Source organism: Macrotis lagotis, chromosome 4 (genome assembly GCF_037893015.1).
Source record: "Macrotis lagotis isolate mMagLag1 chromosome 4, bilby.v1.9.chrom.fasta, whole genome shotgun sequence".
NCBI classification, from domain to species: Eukaryota; Metazoa; Chordata; class Mammalia; order Peramelemorphia; family Peramelidae; genus Macrotis; species Macrotis lagotis.
In genome coordinates this window covers 156,837,474-156,858,167 of record NC_133661.1, presented here as the reverse complement: position 1 = coordinate 156,858,167, position 20,694 = coordinate 156,837,474, and the positions used below count along the sequence as shown (strand labels likewise).

The 20,694-nt window shown below is 50.6% G+C and overlaps 1 protein-coding gene across 1 annotated transcript; it reads right to left on the bottom strand.

The window, feature by feature from the left end:
* Nucleotides 1-295: 295 nt before the first annotated feature.
* On the bottom strand, nucleotides 296-10,743 carry SKOR1 (SKI family transcriptional corepressor 1). Its single transcript, XM_074231935.1, has 8 exons — nucleotides 8,431-10,743; nucleotides 6,712-6,808; nucleotides 5,027-5,134; nucleotides 4,184-4,255; nucleotides 2,438-2,512; nucleotides 1,853-1,927; nucleotides 1,255-1,320; nucleotides 296-892 (listed from the first exon to the last, which is right to left on the bottom strand). The coding sequence occupies exons 1-8, from the start codon at nucleotides 10,735-10,737 to the stop codon at nucleotides 798-800; spliced, it is 2,895 nt and encodes a 964-aa protein (XP_074088036.1). The 5' UTR covers nucleotides 10,738-10,743; the 3' UTR covers nucleotides 296-797.
* Nucleotides 10,744-20,694: the final 9,951 nt, after the last annotated feature.

Genomic DNA, 20,694 nt, shown 5'->3' with positions numbered 1-20,694 from the left:
TAAAGAACCAAAGTCACTTAATACAGAAATGTCTCCCAAAACAAAGTTGAAAGGTTGTCATCTCGTGAGTCGGTGGTCGCCCTTTTAAAGTGCTGTTACATCAATAATTTACAATGAAAAATAATAAATAAATTAAAGAAAGCCCAAAGATCGAAACTCAGTGGGGAGGGAGGTAGAGGGACGAGGAGGAGGAAAACAGCCAAATAAATTAGTTCATAAATAAATAAGGTTAAGTTAAACCAAACGCTGTACTAAGAGAATCACAGTACATTTATATCCATTGCACATAGCCACTTTGTCATTAGGAACGTGAGTTTCAGAAGTGGACATTACAGGTAGCTAGGACTTCAATCAGACAGTGATCACGCATGGAACATCGCTGGCGGGAAGCTGATAACGTATTCACAATCGACAGTCAGAAATTGTACAGTTGGACCGCGTGTTCTCCTTCGGGTTGCTTGGTGAGGGTCGTTTGCTTATTTGCTTTTTTCCCTGCCCCTCTTCCTTTGGTCCAGTTAAACTTTTGTGGTCCGATGCCCTGAATTTCAACTTAGTTTTAGGCGGTATTTACACTTGGAACCTCTGAGTCAAAATCCCAGGGCCTGAAGGGAGGGTACGAGGGGAGGTGGGGTGACTGGGCCAAGGCTTGGGAGATGAAAGAGGAGGGCGTCCGGAGATTAGTATTTACATTGGTCTGGTATAAATGGCTTGTTTCACGCTTTCGTTCGCTGCCCCGCATTTACACAGGAGCATGGCTTTGTAAGTGTGTCCACGCCGTTGGGCTGCGTTAGGTTGGGCTAGGGCAAGAGTGGAGGCTTGAATGAGCAGTTGCCTGTGCAGTGTCGGGGTGTCAGCATTTTACAGGAGAAGTGGTGGAGGGCATCGTGGGCTTCTGGAAAGGGAGAGACCCAGGCTAGGGCTCCAGTCTTATTCCCCTTCCCACCCCCTCCAGAGGATTATCCACCCTCCCCACCCCCAAGTCTGAATTTCAGGAGTCTGGCCTGTCTACTTACCCTAACTGTATAATTTTTTGAAACCAGCTATAACCAAATACACTTCCTTATATTCAAATATTCCCCATTCACCCCCTCCTTCAAGCCCTCCCCTCTATTTTCTAGACTCTGGACCAGTCTGTCAGGCCTCACCCCCCCCCCCCCATCTTTCTTCCTCCCTTTCCTTCCTTTCTTTTCTTCTTCCTCATTCCACTTTCTCAACTTCAGGTCTGGTCAGGAGAGAACCAAATGCTCTCCTCACCTTTTAATTTCTGTTGGATGGCATAACGGGCTTTCCTTTCCTGGTCTAGTTCGTTACACAAAGTGTCTGAAAGAGAAAGGGGATAGGTTTGGAACCACCAGAATCAGAGTTGGGTGTTTGCCATTCTTCCACACCAACCATCACCAACACATCAGACTCCATTTAATTGGGATAACTCTTCCGAGTTGTATGTTGAAAACAAATACACACAGCCGCAGCACACTAGCTTATGACTGCAGTATGGTATAGGAAAGTAATGGTTGGGAATTGCGCTTAAAGGCAGATGGATCTAACCAAAATTAAAGCAAACTTAGGCATTACTTCCCAGGTAATTTTACGCCTCGATTTTTAATTTAGAAACCATGGAAATTGCCGCGATAAGAAGTTCAATCACTCCATGTAATGATGCCTTCAAGCCGTTTGTTGGGCTTGCTTGCCATTCTGAGGCTAATCAGAGTATACAAAGGATATTAAATAAAAAAAATAATTGTTAAATTACCTTCAATTTAAATCCAAATGACTGAACTAACATTACAGCCCCTACCAGACAAGAGGTAGTTATGGCCTCTTGCAAGCGCTCACCTGACTCAAGTCTTACCTCTGACAATTTGCAGCTGTTGTACCATTTCTTCTCTGTAGGCCAATTCCCTCTTCATCTGATCCTGAAAATTATCTGTGCAAATTGATTAAGTGAGAACTGTTAAGTACAGTCCCCCACCCCCGCATTCGTTACCCAGGTTGGTGGCCCTCCAGAGAGCCCCAGAAAATGTGTTTGGGGAGCTGACAGCAAAAGTGCTTGGGAGCATTGGGACAAAAAGGGATGGACCAGGACATACCTGGATAGTTTTTTTTCCCTCAACTGACCTGGTGGAGAAGCCAAACTAGCTTGGGCATCATCCTTCCGTCTTGAGACAGTAGTGGGGAGAGGATGAGGGAGGGAAGAGGGGGAAAAGAAAAGGAGAAGAAGAAAAGAAAGGAGAATAGAGGAAAAAAGGGGGAAATGATAAAAAAAAAAGGAGGAAAAGGGAGAACAGGAGGGGGAAGCAAAGCAACTGGATTCATCTTAGGAGAAAGAAAGGAGTGAAAGAGGAGGAAGAAAATGAAGAGGAAAAAAGGAAAGAAAAGTAAAGGGCAAGAGGGGATTATGGGTAGAACAAGGAGAGTACGGTAACTAGAGGCATACCTTTGAGACTCTGGAATTCTCGTTCCAGTTTCTTCCTGAGCTCCATTTGCTCCAGAAGCAATTTTTGCAGTTCGCCTATGAGGAACACAGGCTCAGTAAAGTCTTGTGGTTCTCTGGTCAGCTGAGTTCCAGCTGAGTCCCAGACTCCTAAGTTCCGCTTCAAGCTTTCTGAAGTTCCTTAACACTCAGGGGAATATTCACACCCCACTGCTGCAAAACCCTGCCCCATCTCCCCCATTTGATGTTGGGACCTGTGCCTGTAGACTGGGGTTTGTCTTGCTTTTCCCATTTGTATTCAACAGAAGGGTGGTTGTGGTGATGATGATGATGGTGATGGTGATGGTGGTGATGATGGTAGTGGTTGTGTTGGTGGTGGTAGTATGAGGAGCAGGGATGGGAGGAATATTCCAACCCAGACACTAAGCTTCTAGATAACTGGGGATCCAGGCACCTCATCTAATCATTTTGCCTCCCTTTTGTCAATTTCAAATTGGGTATTTAGTGCACATCTAGAAAAAGGAACTAGACCTACCTTAGGCACCACACACTGCCCTTTTCAGAGGACCAATTCTACCCACATCCCTTTTATTTTCATCCATCTAGCAGATCCATAAAAACTAAAATGGGAACATGATCTAGGAGTAACAGACTTATGGTATTTGGATAGGTGCCTTCTTGCTCTAGCCCCTAAAGTTCCATTGAGGAAGGGGCCTTTGGTCCATTTTCCCACATCCCTATATTAGTACTGTATCCATTCGTATGGTCTTCTGTCTGCCAACAGAATTGTGGGGTTTTAAAAGCTTAGAGGAATCTTGGAAATTTTTCAGATAAGGAATCTGAAGGTCAGAGAGGTAAAATGATTTGTCCATGGTCACAGTGAGTCAGTGACAGAGCCAAGACTGGAAGATCTATTATTTCATGTGTCCTCCATCCAGAGCTTTGTCTCCAGAAAAATCTTGGTTTTTTTTTTTTTTTTTTTTTTTTGGTTTTCTTTCTTTTGATGGGAAAGCAGAGAATGGGAAGAATGAGGAAGGGAGCGGGAATAGGGGTCCTCTTCATCAGTGTAGCCTTCTAGGATTTTGTCAAGAACCCTTAATTAACCCCCAACTTCCAGAGAAAGCTTCTGGAATCTCTAAAAGCTCATTCCTTTTGAAGGTTAAAAAACCTTCTGCCAGACTGGGTAGATGCTCTGCCCTTTATTCACCTCACTTTCCTTGGCAGGGTTAATAGGGTGTCTTTTACAGGAGGCAGAATTTCACTCTGTATAGATTCAGGAAACCTTCCTCCACTCCATTCTTTATCTGTCTCTCTAAACCCTTCAGACCACCTCTAGTATGAGAATAGAAAGGGAGACTCGGGGCTGGTCATCACAGTAATTCAGATCAAAAACAAAAGCCAAATCTAAAGTGGAAGGGTGTCTTCTTGTTTGTTCCTCAATAACTAGTCTCCTTGTCTATGGGCCTACATTTCCAGAAAGATTGCTCAAATCATCTTCCCTCCTGCCCTAGTTTATCTCAGGATCTTACGGTCTTGACATTATTCATTAGGTTAACACAGCAGATCTGGGAGGACTAGAATTGCATTCACAAAATGCCTACGCATCTCTCTCTCTCTCTCTCTCTCTCTCTCTCTCTCTCTCTCTCTCTCTCTCTCTCTCTCTCTCACACACACACACACACACACACACACACACACAAACACAGGCTTCCTGCCTCCGAGGACTTAAACAAACTTTAGAACCCTCACCTCTGGCGAGGTTCTCGATGTCTTTCTCACCTATCGGAGTTCCAGTGACATCCAAGGTTAGTCCTTCTTCTCCTGTGATAGACACAAGATCAAATCAGGAGGTCATCATCTGACATGAAATGCCTTGAATCAAGAACGAATGGGTTGTTTGGGAACACCTTAGGATCAACCCATCTTGAACTTTAGCCCTAAACTACCCATTGGTAAGTACTTTGCCCATGGAATAGGTAGAAGGGTAGAAAATGGATTCACAGTTGAGAGCGGTTTCCTGGGGGGAAGGGGTGGTAGGGGAGTTAATCATCTTTTGATGTGCTCCCTATATGTCCAGGCTGGAGAGATAGGGATTGGGCTACATTTCTTCATAAAAAGCCCCTTGGCTCTTCCATTTGCCCTTCCCCTTTCTAGCTCCTATTCACTGGACCCATTCAGTCCAAGCCAATTTCAAGGCCAGGAGGGAATGGGTGTTGGGGTGGACAGGGCATAGGAAGGAGAGGGGGGGTGAAGGGGTGGAAAGGGATTTGAGAAATCAGGGAAAAACAATGGAGAAACTGGCTGATGACCAGCAAAGCTATTTAAATATTTATCCATGTGAAGCTGGAGGGGACAGCTTCTTACTGTTGATTTAAAACCCTTTCTTTTCCAGGGTCCATATCTCCATCATGTATGTCCGCCCTTCAGCAGCCCCTGCAAGCAGTCAGCAGGCACTGTGCACAGGTAAAGTTCCCCAGAGACAATTCCATCCCCTTCCCCAGAAAGGTGGGGACGGGAGCAATTTGGGGGGGGGGTAGGGAAGACAGAAGCTGGGACTGCTGTTGCAGAGGTTGGATAAAAGGGCTCACTCACCTCGGTCAGTGGATACAGGACTGGGCTGAGAAATACTCCTTTGGTCTTGATAGGATTTCCTAGTCTCCAAATCCTCTGCTGTTGTGTGATTGTCTTCTTTATCTGGCTCTTAAAAGGAATAAACCAATTTTCAAATACATGCAATGAAAGTATGATCGAATATATACTTAATTACATAATTAAGGATGGGGTCCTTATTAAAGGTCTCTTAGGGGAACGGCTTGATTCCTTTGCTATTGGAAGACTGGCTGGGCTCCCTTGGAGCACTACCTGGGTAAATCAGCATTCTTTTCTTGCAAACCTTCCTGTCCTCCCCCCACCCCCATTCAAAAGAAGAAGGAACCAAAGCCATCAGAGACAAATGACCTACATTGAGAGGAAATACTGGGCCACTAGTTACTGCCTTTTTCTGTGTGTGTGTGTGTGTGTGTGTGTGTGTGTGTGTGTGTGTCTGGAAATTACAAATGGGGGGAGAAGGGGGGAAGGGGAGAGAGAGAGAGAGAGAGAGAGAGAGAGAGAGAGAGAGAGAGAGAGAGAGAACTATGAATATGTATATTTCTTCTATACAGTTTTCCATCATTGGCTAGCCCATCTAAGAACAGTGTCCATTAAAGGCACAGGCAGGATTAGTGACCCACTGAGGCACAGAAACTACCTAGGAAAGTTTATCTCGAAAGTTTTTAGCTTCCTTTCTTTTTTCCTTCCCTCCTTAATTTCTCTCTCTCTCTCTCTCTCTCTCTCTCTCTCTCTCTCTCTCTCACACACACACACACACACACACACACACACACACACACACACACACACCTTTCTTTGGGACTCAGATTCTGTAAAATAAGTAGGTCGATTAGGGATTCTAGAGGAATCTTGCCTCATAGGTAGGGGGAAAATATCCACCTTTATTTCCACTAACTTCTAAATGAAATTATTTAAAAATATCCCTAAGAAGGGATCCATGATATTTAAAAAAAAATTTTTTTAAAATGAACCTTTGGATTAGCTGATTTATATGGCACTTCCCTGCTTTAAAATCCTCATCCTCAAATGGGGATAAGGACTAGATATGTGATTTCATTAGGTAGGGAGCTCCCTAGTGAGAAAAGCCCTTCTATCCTTGCAGGGTGGCAACTTCTCTGTAATGTCCAAATGTTAAATGCTTGTCCAACATTGAGAGTTTACTTGAAACCAGGTCTTCCTGCCTCTGCTATTGGTTCAATATTCACTAAGCTATGATGTCTCTCACGTTTTATCTAACAATGATAATAATTCTATAAAATAATATATATCACAAAATATCTCCTGTTCAGATTTATTCCCGTCAACCACTGTACAATATAGATGATTACACACATATCAAACAGCTAACTACAATCCTTGACCAGACAGAATTACTCAAAGAAGCTGCTTATAGCTTGTACCTACTAGGTGCCCAATAAATAGTCCCTGAGCCCCTAAATAGATGGATGAAGTTGAAGGGGAAGTCAAAATGGAAACCAGTGTTTAGAACTGAACTAAATGCATACTAATGAGAAGTGTGTGTGTGGTGGGGGGAGTTTTTTAAATAGTACAGTTAAGTTGTTGGGCTTCTTTCTCTCCCTCTCATTGTTTCTATTTCTTATTCGTCTCTACTCCTCTTTCATCGAAGTCTCTCGGGTGGGTAAGAAGGGAGAAAGGGCCACCTTTACCATTTGCCTCTGGGTTGCAAAGGTAAGAGGCCGCCGTTCCCAATGCTGAAGAGCTCTTCAGGGTCTGCAAATGCTCGTCTCTTTCCTGCGCATACACCTGCAAAGGGGACGGGAGAAATTAGATGCAATTAGGCCGGCGGTTTGTTTGAGCCCCGAGGACCCTCAGACACCCTTCTGGGCCAGGGAAAGGGGTCGTTGGGAAAGGATTCGATTGGGGGAAGGGGTCCAGGTGAGGGGAGGGACTAGAATGTGTGCAAACCGAAGGGGAATGGGAAAGGAGGGGGAAAAACCGCAGACCGGGGTCTTAGTGACACAGGCCAAGCGACCAAATGGCCATTGAGCCTAGCAAATCGGTTTGTATTAAATATAATTATTGGTACTCTAGAGAAAATCACCTGAATTAAAATTTCAGCTTCGAGAGGCCAAGAGCTTTTTAAAGCTCATGACCTCAACAAACTCACATCAATCTAATTTCCCATAATTTCTCCTCTTCCCATCACTCTCCCCTCCCCCCCCAATTCCTAGCCTAAAAGAAGTTCTAATAGGTTAATTATTTGAATGTAAATATACAGGTGTTCGGAATCCCTTCAAAAATATCATATGATCCTGAGTCTCTTTCGATGCTCAAGTATAGCCAGCTGGGCACTAACACAAGGTTCGAAAAACCATACACACACACACACACACACACACACACACAAACACAAACACAAACACACAACCAGTCACCTCAAAGTGACGAGAGGAGTCCTTCTCACCTCCCTTCCTCACCAAGCAAGGTATAGGTTGCTGTTCTTTCTAAAGTTCCCTCAAGGAATCAAAATACCGGATACACTGTAAAACGTGTTTGCCCTGGTATAAGGTGAAGTCCGAAGAGCCTCCGCATTCTCCGGAGCCACCTCCTACCCTTCCAACAGCTTAAGCTATGTCTGGGAGTGCTAGGAGTTCCTTTGAGGCAAATTTTTGCTCCCTGCTTTCCTTCACCTTTATGAATACGGCAGCCGGATGTTGGCGAGAGCTCTGGGATCACCAGATCTCCCGGAGCCGGGACGTGAGGGGACCCGTTTCAACTTGTCTACATGTTTCGTTGAAGCGATAGTTTATAGGAGATTTCTGTTCAGAAGGGTTTAGGGACATTCCCGATACACAGAGCCAATGAAAGGTCAGGGGGGCCTCCGGCACCTGTCCCCTGTCCTGTACAATTGCACCGTGAAATAATCTGTAAGAATAAAACTGCATTCCCCAGAAGAGGAGCTGCAAAATCTTGGACACATGACTCGTAACGTTCCGGCTTACATCCCACAGAGGCAACAGCGGCTGAAATTTCTATAGCGATTTTCTTTGACGGGGACCCCAAGAACAGTGGGAAGTAAAAAGTAACCGGGTAGAGAAGAACTTAAGAGGCCTCAGATGGAACCCAGGCCCGGTGCTATGGGACAGCCGAGGACTAGGTGGCCGGCTCTGCGTGTGTGACTAGGGTGGCCCGGACAATCCAGGTCTGTCTGTCACCGCACACGGGGGGAGGGGGAGGGGGACGAGTGCAAACTAAGCCGTTCGCCTGCCCGTGCCGCCCTTACCCAGCCCAGAGCCAGGCCAAGGCCGTGGCCAAGGCGACCAGGGCTGCGCGTGGCCCGCCCCTCTGGGGGACCTCCTGGTTCCCTCCCCGCTCCTTGACAGACCGGATCCCTAGCAAGAGAAAACGAGGAAAGGGGGGCTCACCTTGGCCGGGCCCGGGCCCGGGCCTGGCCCCGAGCCGCCCAAGGCCCCACAGGGCTCCCGCAGCTCGTAGCTCCCGTGCTCAGGGCTCCCGTCCGAGCGTCTCCCCGCATCCTCAGCCGCTCTGTCCCCGAACGCCGGCCGGCCGGGCGGCGGCGGCACGTGGCGCCTGCGGTGGTGCGGGCTGCCGCCGTCCGAGGAGTCTGCGGGGCAGTCTCCGGAGGAGGAGGGGGTGGCCGAGGAGGACGAAGAGAGGCCGGTGGGGAGGGAGGCGGTCGGGTCCGCGTCGGGGCCGCCTCCCCCGGCCGGCTGGCCCGGCTCCGGCTCCTCCTCGGGCTCCACTTCCTCGTCGTCGGGGAAGCGGTTGGACTCCACGTCCACCTCGGGCTCGTCTCCCGTGTCCGCGTCGGGCGAGGCCGAGCGGTAGCTGGAGCTGCCCTCGCTCAGGAAGTCCGGGCTCAGGTAGCCGCCGCCCCCCGGGCCGCGCGCGGCCCCCGCCCCGTAGGCCTCCCGCGTGGTGCCGTACAGCTTGGCGATGCTCTCGGCGTCCTTGACCACGGGCCGGAAGGCCGACACGTAGCTGCCCTTGCGGGTCTGGTGGGGCGGCGGCGCGGGGGGCGGCGCCAGGGGGAGGGCGCCCAGGGCCGGGGGCAGCGCTTCCTCGGCCGCGTCCTCGTCGCCCGGCCCCCGGGACAGCGCGCTGGGGCAGCGCTCCTCGCCCCCCAGGCCGCCGTCCTTGGCCGGGTCGCCCACCAGCTCCAGGGGCTCGGCCCCGCCGGGGGGCAGCGGGCCTCCGCCGGGGCCCCCAGCCGCGCCCGCCCCCGCCGGGCCCGCGGCGCCCCCGCTGCCCGCCGCGGCCGCCGCGGCCGCCGCCGCCGCCGCCACCGCCGCGGCCACGGCCTTGGCCTGGCTCTGGGCCGGGTAGGGCGGCACGGGCAGGCTGCCGGCCGCCGGCCAGAACATGGGGAAGGTCGGGTAGACCGTGGCGGCGGCCGCGGCGGCGGCCACCGCGGCCGCGTCCTTGGCTGCCCCCGCCGGCTGGTGCCCCCAGAACACGGCGCCTCCGCCGGGCCCGGCCCCGGCCCCCGGGGGCAAGTGGCCCCCGCCGCCCCCCGCCCCGCCGCCGCCGCCGCCCCCCGCCCCGGCCCCGCCCGCGCCCTTGGGGTCGCCCCCGCCCAGCACCGGGTCGTCCTTCTTGGGACACAGGCCGAAGGCCGTGGGGAAGCCGTAAGGGTGCGGGAAGAGAGGCGGCGGCAGCTTCTGCAGAAGGCCGAAGCCCTTACTGGGCACGGGGATCACCGGGTAGCTGCGGACCCCGGCCCCGCCGCCGCCGCCCCCGCCGCCGCCCCCCCCGGGCCCGCCGCCGCCCCCCCCGGCCAGGCCCAGCCCCCGCTGAGGGTGAGGGGGTGGCGGCGGGCCGGGGGGCCCCGTGGGGTCGTCGTCGGCCGCGCAGCGCAGGCTCTTGTGGGGCGGGGGCCCGGGGGGGAGGTCTCCCCCGCAGCCCGGGCCGCCCCCTCCAGCGCCGGCCACTCCTTTCCCCGGGCCCCCGGCGCCCCCGCCGCCGCCCCCGCCGCCGCCGTGCAGGGAGAATGTCCGCTTGCGGGTCCCGCCGTTGAACATGGCCTTGACGTCTTCCCACGCGTGGCTCAGCTCGTCCGTGGCCGTCTTGTCGCTGAGCTTGAGGTGGCGCCTCCACGAGTTGAAGTTGGCGGCGTCGGGCTGCGTGTACTTGGCCTCGGGGGTGCGGTGCGAGTGGAAGATGAACTTATTGGGGGAGAAGTACATGCTGCAGTAGCCGCACTTGATGCACTTGGCGCGCGAGCTGTTGTAGCGCGCGGGGATGAAGCTGCCCCGGGAGCCCCAGGCGCACTCGTGCACCACGTCGAAGGCGAAGTTTTCGGGCAGCTTGGGCGGCTTGTGCTCTCCCAGGAAGGACTTGCAGAGCCGCTCCGCCTCGCGCTTGGTGATCATGCCGCAGCGGCGCGAGGAGATGGGCATGGCCCCGGCCCGGCGCAGGATCTCCAGCTGCACCGGGGTGCACTGCACGCAGGTGATGCCCAGGGCCACCCGCCGGTTGTGGATCTCATTGTAGCTGTAGTTCTTCAGCAGCGTGTTGGAGATCTGCGCCAGGCACAGGCGCTCCTGCCCGTCGATGACCAGGGAGACGATGGGGACCCCGTACAGGGACGTCTCGCCGACCTGGTTGGGCTTGAGGGTATTGGAGCCCGAGTAGGGCTGCAGCTCCTGCTTGGAGTTTGGGGAGGAGCTTCCTTCGCGCCCATTCCCCATCTGACTGGCGAGAGCCTCCATGCCGCCACTTCTGCAAAAGAAAAATCAGAGAGGAGATGAGCCATTTTCAGCGCCGCTGCTCAGTCCCGCCCAGCTGGGCGCGGGGAGCTGCTCCCTGCGTGGGGGGCTTCGCATTTGTTATTCACGCACAGAAGTCACCCCCCTCCCGTCATAAGTTTCCTTTTGTTATTAATACGTGTGCTGGCGCTAGGACAAAAGCCATCAGGGCTGGAGAAGAAAGAGGAGGAGGAGGAGGAAGAAGAGAGGAGGAGGAGGAGGAGGAGGAGGAGGAGGAGGAGGAGGAGATATTTACCCTAAAGTTGCTCGGCTTTCCTAGTCCTGAATCAAGGACAGTCACAATCTGTTCTCCTCTCTCCGTCCAACCCGCTGGCCACACAGGGTGTGGGTGGGTGGGGACAAGAGCAGAGAGACCCTTAAGAGGGGAGCCCCCGGCACATGGTGGTTGGAGGGCTGTCAATGTCCATTATCAGAATATCTGGACTGGAGGCGGGGGCAGAACTGGGCAGGGTCTGTTGTCTGGACTTCTGAGCCCCTCGCCAAAAGCTATTGAAGGAGACCAAGAGCGGGATTCAAAACGCCAAAACTCCTCAATCCCGGCCTGGTGCAGGATGGAGGGACGGGGGTGTTGAGGGGAAAAGAGCAGACTTAGTGCTCAAGTGTAAACAAACCAACTCCTTTTCGAGTCGCCTGAAGCTCCTTTTGGCAGAAAGATTAAAGACGGAAAATGAAATGGTTTTCTTTTTAACTATTGGTGGGAAATAATCTGACATGGCCATAATATCGGTATGTTTTAGCCATTTTCCTGGCAAATACTAATTTAAGGGTTAGGTCATGGGGGTGAGGGTGGAGGTGGGGGTTCTTGTAGAAGTTTCTCAGTTACTGCCTCTCTTTTTGTTCCGACCGAAAAGTCCTCGATTTTTCATTCATCCATTCCCGTTTACCCACTTTGCCCAGAGCAGGATTTGGATTTTGCCCTCCTTTAATATTTCAGGTTGTCTGTCCCCTCTATTCCTCCAATATTTATTTTTCCAAATGTGTTCACGGTTCCAAATTTAGCAGCTTCCTGAAATCTTTGAGAAGCTCGAGATATTTTTGATCTTGAGAATCGGTCTTCTTCAATTAAAAACCCGGCTGCTCCGGTTGCCAGAATCTAGGCGCATTTGTCAGGAAAGGTTGTTTTAAATTTCGGGTTCCTTTGGAGGAACCACGTTCGGACACTGGCCCTCCACGTGTCCTTAATCACAGCAAACGCAGATGTGGCCTGGTCAAGGCTCCAATTTGTCTTGTTGTCCAAGAAAATCAACCTTCCCCATCCCACAACCTTCCAAACAACCAAGAAGACAAATTAATTTCAAGAACTGCAACCCCATCGACCCAAGTTGTCTTTTTTTTTTTTAAAGGAATCATGAGGTAAGGTGTGTAGTTATTGTCTCTGAACATTTTCCCCACTTTGGTCTCCGCAAATTGACTTGAAACAAGTTGACCATGCCTAAAAGTTGAACACCCCTGTAAAACCTTCACGGCTGTCTGAGAAAGAAGCAAGGGAGCGGGCAACCGCCACGTCAGGGACCTAGAAGGAGGGTCCCTAATCCTAGTAAACGAGTTTATGTAGAAAGGACTGGAAAGTCTACGCAGCTCTTAAGGTAATTACCCAATCTCGCACTGGGTTCCCGGAAATGTGAGGTCAACTGGCCCGCATCTAGTGAAAAATCTGTCCTGGAGCCCCTGGAGGCCAATTTCCAGGCTGAATACCAATGTGCTCAAGAGCCGGTCCAGAGTACTGTGCATAGGGGGAGACAGAGGGGAATCGGGGAGTAGAGTCTCGAAAACACTGAATTGTTTTAGAGATCAAAAGGGAGAATGCATTCCTGCTCTTCAGCCCTGGACTTAGTCTCAGTCTGGCCCAGAACCGGGAACAGAAGGAGAAAAGGAGCCCCAGGAGACAATCGAATTTCAGAGACGGGATCCTGAATCTGGGGGTCTCCTGCCAGGGAGGGAGGAGGATTGAGGAAAGGAAAGCCCAGAAAGCCAACAGCGGGGGATGGGGGGAGGGTTGGGGGGTGGAAGGAAAGAAGGCCGACTGAGTGGGAAGGTGCAGTGGCCCCAGGCGGGTTTGGTAAAGCTGCTTCTCAGTCTCCTGTCGTGGGAGGAAGCGGGGGCGGGGAGTGGGGGCTAAGAGAAGAAGTGGAGATACCTTTTATCCTGGAACCTGGCAGCGGGGTGAATTGTTGGGGTTTTTTTTGCATATTAAATTAAAAATAAGAACGAAACAAAAAACAAAAAACAAAAACGACGACCAAAAAGGCAAGGGGCTCCGGGCTGGCCCAGATGCTGGTACTTACCGAGAGGCAGCAGCTGGACCCTGGAGTGCAGGGTCACAGTCTTTGGGTGACGGAAGCGGCGGGAGTCAGAAATCGCACCCAGCTCTCTGGGTTATGGTGCGGGCCCACGTTTGCGCGGGCACACACACACACACACATTCACACTCGTACACACCCTTCAGTCCTCTCCTTTGTCACCCCCCGCCCCACCTTTCACTGCCCTAAGTCCCGGGAGCTGGGCCGGCCGTGAGCCTGGAGGAGTTAGTTGTGGCGGAGTCCTCTTCACCGGAGAGCCCGGGTGCGTGTCCTGCGCCGCTGTCCTCCCGGCCCGAGACGCAACAAGAGAAGTGACCACATGGCCGGTCCCGGGGCTGCGGCAGCGGCGGCGCCCGAGTCGGAGGCGCCGCGCATCGATCCGCTGACAGCTGAAATAATAGGCGGGCACACCCACTTAGCGGGCGCACCTCGGCGGGGGCCGCACTTCTCCGGGGCCCGGCGCGCGTCAATCAGCCCCCCAACCCGCTAGTCACTCAGCGCGCAGCAGCCTCGGCCTGGGGCTGGCTAGCCCAGGGCTCCCGGACCGGGAGGGCCAGGGAAGGGGGAGGGCGGGGGACAAGACAGGGGGTGCCCCGGGCAGAGTGCAAGGTAAGCGGCCGGCCCGGAGACACCTGCGCCCAGCTCTGCACCTGCGGCCGGGCGGGCGGCGCCGCGCCCGAGAGAGGGGGAGGGCTGGGGGCGGAGAGGAGGAAAGGGGAGGTGTAAAGAGAGGAGGGGGAGGAAGAGATAGGGGGAGGGTTGGGGGTTAAGGTCGGCGTGCGAGGGAAGAGCGTTGGGTGGGCGGGTAGGACCCAGAGCTGCTGGCGCCCTGAGATCTGACCATGTTTGGATGGAAGTAGTAAAGGGCCAGAAATAGGGGTCTTGGAAAGGAAGGAGAGCAAAAAGCTGCTGGCTAGCCCTGGCCAGGGGTGAGGTGAGGGAGCTGTTCAGGGCCCTCAGCTAACTTCTGGGGTATTGTAGCCCCAGTCGTGCGTATTCCAACTCCCTTGGGCCCACGAGAAGCTGAGGGCGCGGCGGGGACCCTACCCCAAAAGCTCGGTGCCACTCGGGCTCCAGGCGGCTTGGAAAGTTTGTCTATAGGGGCCCCGAGACCGATTCAGTCCCACTCTCAGGGCTGGTATGGAAATGGGCCGACAAAGATAGCAGCTGCGTTTCGGAGATGTTCAGGTTTGGGGAGTCGGTGGGGTAGGGAAGGGAGGGGAGAAGGCAGCAAAGGGTGGCGAGGAAGGGAGAGAGGAGAAGATGACTGGAGGAGGTGGTGGAGATGGCAAGGTGGAGTGAGCAGTGCCCACGGCCTTCCAGGTTGGCCTCTCTGCTCTTTCCCTGCTTCACTCGGAGTCTCTCATTGCCCCTCCTCCCTTGGCCTGTCCACTGAGGCCACAGGCCGCGGGCGGGTCGATGGCGGGAGAAATCACCGAATGTATTATTTATGTAGCACCGCAAACTGCCCCAGGCCGGCGGGGGAGGGAGACTGGTCGATGCGGGATGGGAAACGGAGACGCCACCGGAGCCAAGCCTGGCCGAGGGTGGTGGGAAGTGTGTGTGTGTGTGTGTGTGTGTGTGTGTGTGTGTGTAGGGGGGGCTGATGGGGGGGGGAGTTCGGTGTGACAGTGTGCTTGCAGGCTGCTTCCGAAGTTGAGGGCCGAGTGGGGACTGTGTGTTTGGCAGTCAGAGTCAGACATAGCCGGGTCTCTGGTCTTAAAATGGTGGGAGAAGCCACCCCTTCTCAAGAGTTGCGTAGGGGGTTCTATGAGATGACACAGGAACCAGGCCTTTACTGCGTTTAAAGTACGTGGTGTGTACATGGGAGGGGGGGGCACTTTAGGTCGTCGGAATGAGGTGTTTCTGCTTAGGGAACGGGGTTCCTACGAAGTCCATAACTGCCTTCCTCGGGCCCTTGGGTCAAGGCCCTGAGTCCTGTTATAGCAAGTCAGAGGACGCTAACAGAGCCAGGGGGAGCTGGAGGTCAAGCACATCCTCTCTCTCTCTCTCTCTCTCTCTCTCTCTCTCTCTCTCTCTCTCTCTCTCATTGTTTTTCTCATTTTCTTTCGCTTTAATTCAAGTTCTTTTCCATTTCTTTTCCTCCCTGAGTTAGTTCTTCCCCCTTCTCCTCTATCCACTATTCCTTCCAGTCTCTTTTTTTCCTTCTGTTTAAATTACAAGTCAGTCAGCCTAAGTGTAAAAGGTAAAAAAGGTTCCTCTCTCCTCCACTGCCCCCACCTTCAATCCTTCTTTCCCTTCCCCCCTCACGCTTCGTGGCATTAAATGCTCTTAATGGACACGTTAATTAAACTGTAATTAATCATACTGTCCAGCCCAAGTTTGAACAATTACCCTAATCAAACAGAAGTTAATAACGGCCGGGGATGGCCCGAGGGCTCTGACTTAGGAGCCGCTGCCTCCGCGGGCCGCAGGAACTCTCAGCACTGGCGGCCTGCTCCACACACGCTGCAGAGCCTGCCACGTAATGTGTTATTAAGTGGAGTTTGTCCTTGGAAACAGATTTAGTGCTATAAATCTTCTCCTACCAACAGCTCCCAGGTCGTCCCCCCCTCTTTATCTGTTCTCCTTTCTCTTAGGCTCCTCTTCCTCTTTGCTTCTTTGCTCTCCCTCTTTCTTTTTCCTTCTGTCTTGTTTTCCAAGTCTCTCCGTTCTTCTCTTTCCCTTTTTCTCACCCTTTCCTCCCTTTCCCTATTCTTCTATCATTTCATTTACTTTCTCTTTTCACTTCTTTTTCTTCTATTCTCCTCTTTTCCTTGCTCCTTCTTCTTCTCTATCTTTTTTTACTTCTCTTCTCTGCCTTTCTGTGCTCTCTGTTTCTTTCTTTCCCCCTTGTTCAGTCTCTTTTTTGAAAATGTTCTCCTTTCCTTGAGTAGATAACCTTAGGATCAGACATTCTCCATGGGAGAGAAAGAGAACCTTGGAGTGAGAATAGAATAAGATTCTACTCTCTCCAGGAATGCAGAAGATGGTTTTAGGGTGTATTTGTTCGCTTGTTTGCCTTTTTTGTTTATTTGCTTTACCCACTTCTTTCCTGCTTATATTCATTCACTTAAAAACAAAACTTTTCCATAAGAAAGTAATTTTCAGCAAACCCAGTTCAGTTCTACTCTTTGTCCTTGTGTCTGATTTTCAATTTCCTTCTAAACCTGTTTTTCTCTGCATGCCTCCTTTCTTTTTATTCCCTATCTGTCTGTCTTGCTGTCTCCATTCGTTTCTTGTATCTCCATGTCTTATAATTCTATTTTAATTACAAAGGAGAGTTTCTTTCCTTCTTTCAATCTTTTTTTTTATCTCTCTGGATTCTTCTGTTCCTTTTTTTCTCAATTTCTATATCTCTAGATAATTCGGTCTCAGTCTTTCTCTGATTTTGTCTCTCTCTCTCTCTCGCTTTATTCTATCCCCTTTCTCCCGCCCCTCTCTGGGACATAGTAACCCATTTTTGGTATCATTGTTGAATCTGTCCCCTAGCTCAGTTACCCACCCCCCTGCTTTTCCCTCTTCTCTCAGTCTGGCCTCCCCCACCCCATAATTACAATCCCAGTCGGTAATTATTCTTCGCCTTTTAATGATTTTTTAAAGAGACTTCAGAATCCCGCATCATTGTGACAACGACTGTGAAGCCTGGATGGGCCCGGGAGGCAGGAGAGAGGGGAGGGTGGTCAGTCAGGTCTTGCCGAGCCTCCTCTTGTGCCTCCTTCGTCCCCACCGCAGCCCATCCTGCGGGGTATTTAACTACATGCGCAATTAAACTATGTCTAGCTACGGTACGATCACTGTACAAACATTGCCTAACTTGTCTGGTTCAGTTTAGTGACAAGATTACACAGGAATTGAGCCAGGATGGGAGAAAGGCTCGTGACTGGGCCCTCTCTGTAGAGGGAGCTCTCTGTAGTCTGGGATCCGTTTAATGGACTCCTGGGATTTGTCTATAAGCCAAACTTTGGTTCTGGACGCGAATATCATGGGTTCGCTCAAAAGGACCCTTGGACCGAGCTTCAGGGTAGAAAAGGGGGCAGCAGAGTTACACCGCCCAGGGCTGGGAAGAAACGTGGGGGCGGGGTGAAGGCGGAATGAGTTCAGGACCCAGCATGATCGGACAGCTCCAGCTCCTTTGAAGTTTCTTGTTAGATTTGCCTACACCCCAAAGCAGGTTTCACTCTAGGGTCCTCAAAGTTTGGGAAGGCTATTTATTGACTTCTGTTCTCCTAAGAGTTTTATACGGAGAAAAGCTTAAGCAAGAATCATAGGCCCGAAGGGAGAGAAGATACTTAAAGTTGAGGGGGGGGGGATCAAGACTTTAGGTCCTGGGGATCCCTAAATCAGTCATGGCTCCATGCTCGGCGTTTCAACGTGGCGGTCTTATTTGATAATAAAAGGGAAAATCGGTGACCCGACTAGACTAGAGAGTCTAGGGATCGTTCGAGAGTCCTTTCCTAGCAAAGGAGATGGACCAGCCAGTTCTCTTAGTCCTCTTCCCTGTCACTAGTGCCAGGAGACTGCTAGTCCTGGCTTTCTCGGCTCTGGACCGCCAAGAAGGAAAAGGACTGAATTTAGGTTTTCTTCACCTCCATCTCTAGAGCCCTGCTCGTGAGAGAGAGAGCCCTAGTTCTAGTGATAGTTCGGTCTCAGCATCCGGCACTTTTTGAGTTCACGCCAAGGTCTCTGTCTCCCGTTTTTTCCGTGTCCTCCTCGTAGCCCTCCTTGAGCTCGGAGCTCCTGAGGCTTCTTTCCTCCTTTCTTGTTCTCAGGGTTTGTTCTCTCCTTTTTCTTCGAGTCTGGCTCATTCTCCCTCCACCTGGTCTTTGCTCCCGTTTCTCCTTCCCACCGCCCCCGCACCTCTCGGGTTCGCACGGTTTCCCTCAGGCTCCGCAACCACACCATGCCCTACGCTCAGGTTGTCTGCGCCCCGGAGTCTCCGCAGCCCGCGCCCCCACTTTTGGCTGGGGTTTGGAGCACTCTTCTCCTTCCGCAAGCACATATCTTTTAACAGTTGAATTAACGGCAGTTTTCGTCAGTTAATTAGGTTTAATTTACATAATTAGTACAGTATAAAGAGTATTGGGGATAATCATGGGGTACGTATCGCTTACTGTGTAAACACGTATTCTGAATTAAAAATCAGATGTAATTAAGGCGTGTAGGCTCTGTTTAGGCAGGGTTTTAATTGTAATGAATTTCTAATTAACACTCAATGATTGCCAAATGCAAAGGGCTGTAAAATTTTCTTGTAGTTTTGCTAATTTATTGTTTACTTAATATCTGGATATTAATCCGCCGGCCTGGATAGACAGGAGTCTGGAGCTTGGGTAGCCTGGGCCCAGGCAAGGGCGAGGGTACATCGGGGCTGGGGAGGAGGAGAACGGGAATCTCCAGGGCTGCCACATCTGCACAGCGACGGAGCGGATTGCCTGGAACGAAGCGCCCTAAAAGCGACTGGACCTTCATCTGGAACTAGAGGGTGGAGGTGTGAGAGTCTTGGGCAGGGACGGATGATGCAGAGACTGTGGGGTTAGAGGAGGAAAGTTTTTAGTGGTGGAACTCTTGCTCCCACTCCTATCCGCACTGGGACCTGAATTTTGAGGTGTGAGAAGAGGAATTTCCTATGTCTGGCTCTACTACTTTAAACACCCAAACTCCTAAAATGCGAGTAAATGTCCAAGAGAGACCAATGGACCTTGGAATTTAGATTTCCCCTTTGGCCACTAATCCTGAAAAGGGATTTATTGTTTTCCTTCAGTTTACTTCCCCTTTTTCTTATTTGATCCTTTGGGCCCAGGGAAGGTAGAAGGTGAACGTGCTGTGGGGACCAGCGCTCAAGAAGATGGGGTGTAGAACGGTGCCGAACAAGATTTGAAGATGAGGTTTTCTAACAATTTGATTTGACATTCAGAGAAATATGGAAATGAGATGCAAAACAGTATTCAAATGAACAGAGATTAATTTCGAGACTAAAGTTCAGGCACGATTCATACTAGAGGAATAAGGCAGCAGCTGGTGGAGGCCAGGAGTGGAGAGTTTTTGTAGAGATTTCCTTGACCAGGCTGAGGGCCCCTAATAAAATGCATTTCTACTTGTGCTTCACCCTGCTTATTATCTCCCTTTGCTGCCAACAATACAGCTCCCAGGATTGGTCCATTCCTCCATTTCTCCACTCTCTTTTCCCAACCTTGTGGCTATTCTGTTCCTCATCAAAACTATTTGTTCCAGGACTGAGAGAAGAGGATTGGCCTAAGGATAAGCATTTAGCCTAGGAAGTATGAAACCATGGTTGCTAAAATTGAGGTTTGAAAATTCCCACAGGATTTCAGTTATCTCTGCTTTCTCTGACCCCAATTAGTCAAAGAACCAAAGCAGAAAACTCCACCATCACCACCACCAAAACTGAAAGAGGGTGGAGACTTGCAGAAAGTAGCCCAGATTATCCATTCTCACCACCTTGGTTTAGAAGTTCTAAGTCTCTTAGGTTTTGAGAAATCTTTATAGAGGGCAACTTTCCCAGTGCAAAGTATATGCCCATGAAACCTTTTTTCCTCCCTCCCCCCTCTCTCTTCTTCCCTCTCTTCTTTCCTCCTTTTTCTTTCTTTCTTTCTTTCTTTCTTTCTTTCTTTCTTTCTTTCTTTCTTTCTTTCTTTCTTTCTTTCTTACTTCCTCTCTCTCTCTCTCTCCCCCTTCCTTCCTTCCTTCCTTCCTTCCTTCCTTCCTTCCTTTCCCTTCCTAGCTTCTTACAATGCCCTCCTATCTGGTCTCTCTGCCTCAAATGTCTCTCTACTCCAACTAACACTGCTGCTTCTTTAAGTGAAGGTCTAATCATTTCTTTCCCTTATTGCCTTATTAGCTCCCATTGCCTCTTGGATAAAATGTAAATTCCTCTGTTTAGTTCCTAAAGGTCTGGCAAATTAGCCTTCCCTCTGTCCTTCATACTCCACCTTCCATTTCCATATCTTTGCACTGGCTATACACATGCCTCACATGCATTCCCCTCTTCACTTTTACTTCATAGAATATCTCTTATCCAGAGAACAATGCCTTATAACAAATTTAAAAAGAAAAGGAAAATGAAGATAAAAATGGTTATAATCAAATTTGATGGTATGCTATACTCCATCTTCATATCCACCTACAAAGAAATGACTGAAGATTCCTTCTCAAATTTCTTCTTTGGGACCAAGTATGGCCATCGGAATTTTACAGAATTATGTTTCCATTATTTTTTTGTTGCCCCTTCCAGTCACATTGTTGTAGTCAATGTGTATCTAGATTGTTCTCTTGGCTCTGCTTCTTTGACTATCTATCACTTGATATATCTTCCCATGCCACTCTAAATTCTTCCTAGTCATTTCTTACAGTATAGTCATATTCTATTACATGAGTGTACCACAATTTGTTCAGTATTCTGTAGTTGGCAGACATCTACTTTGTTTCTAGTTCTTTGCTACTACATAAAAATATAAATTATATATATATATATACACACAACTACTATATAAATGTCAGTTATATTTTCCATTTTTGTTGATAGCTTTTGTTTTACCTTTGCCTTAATTTTCAAATATATAGATATCTATTATCTATCTAT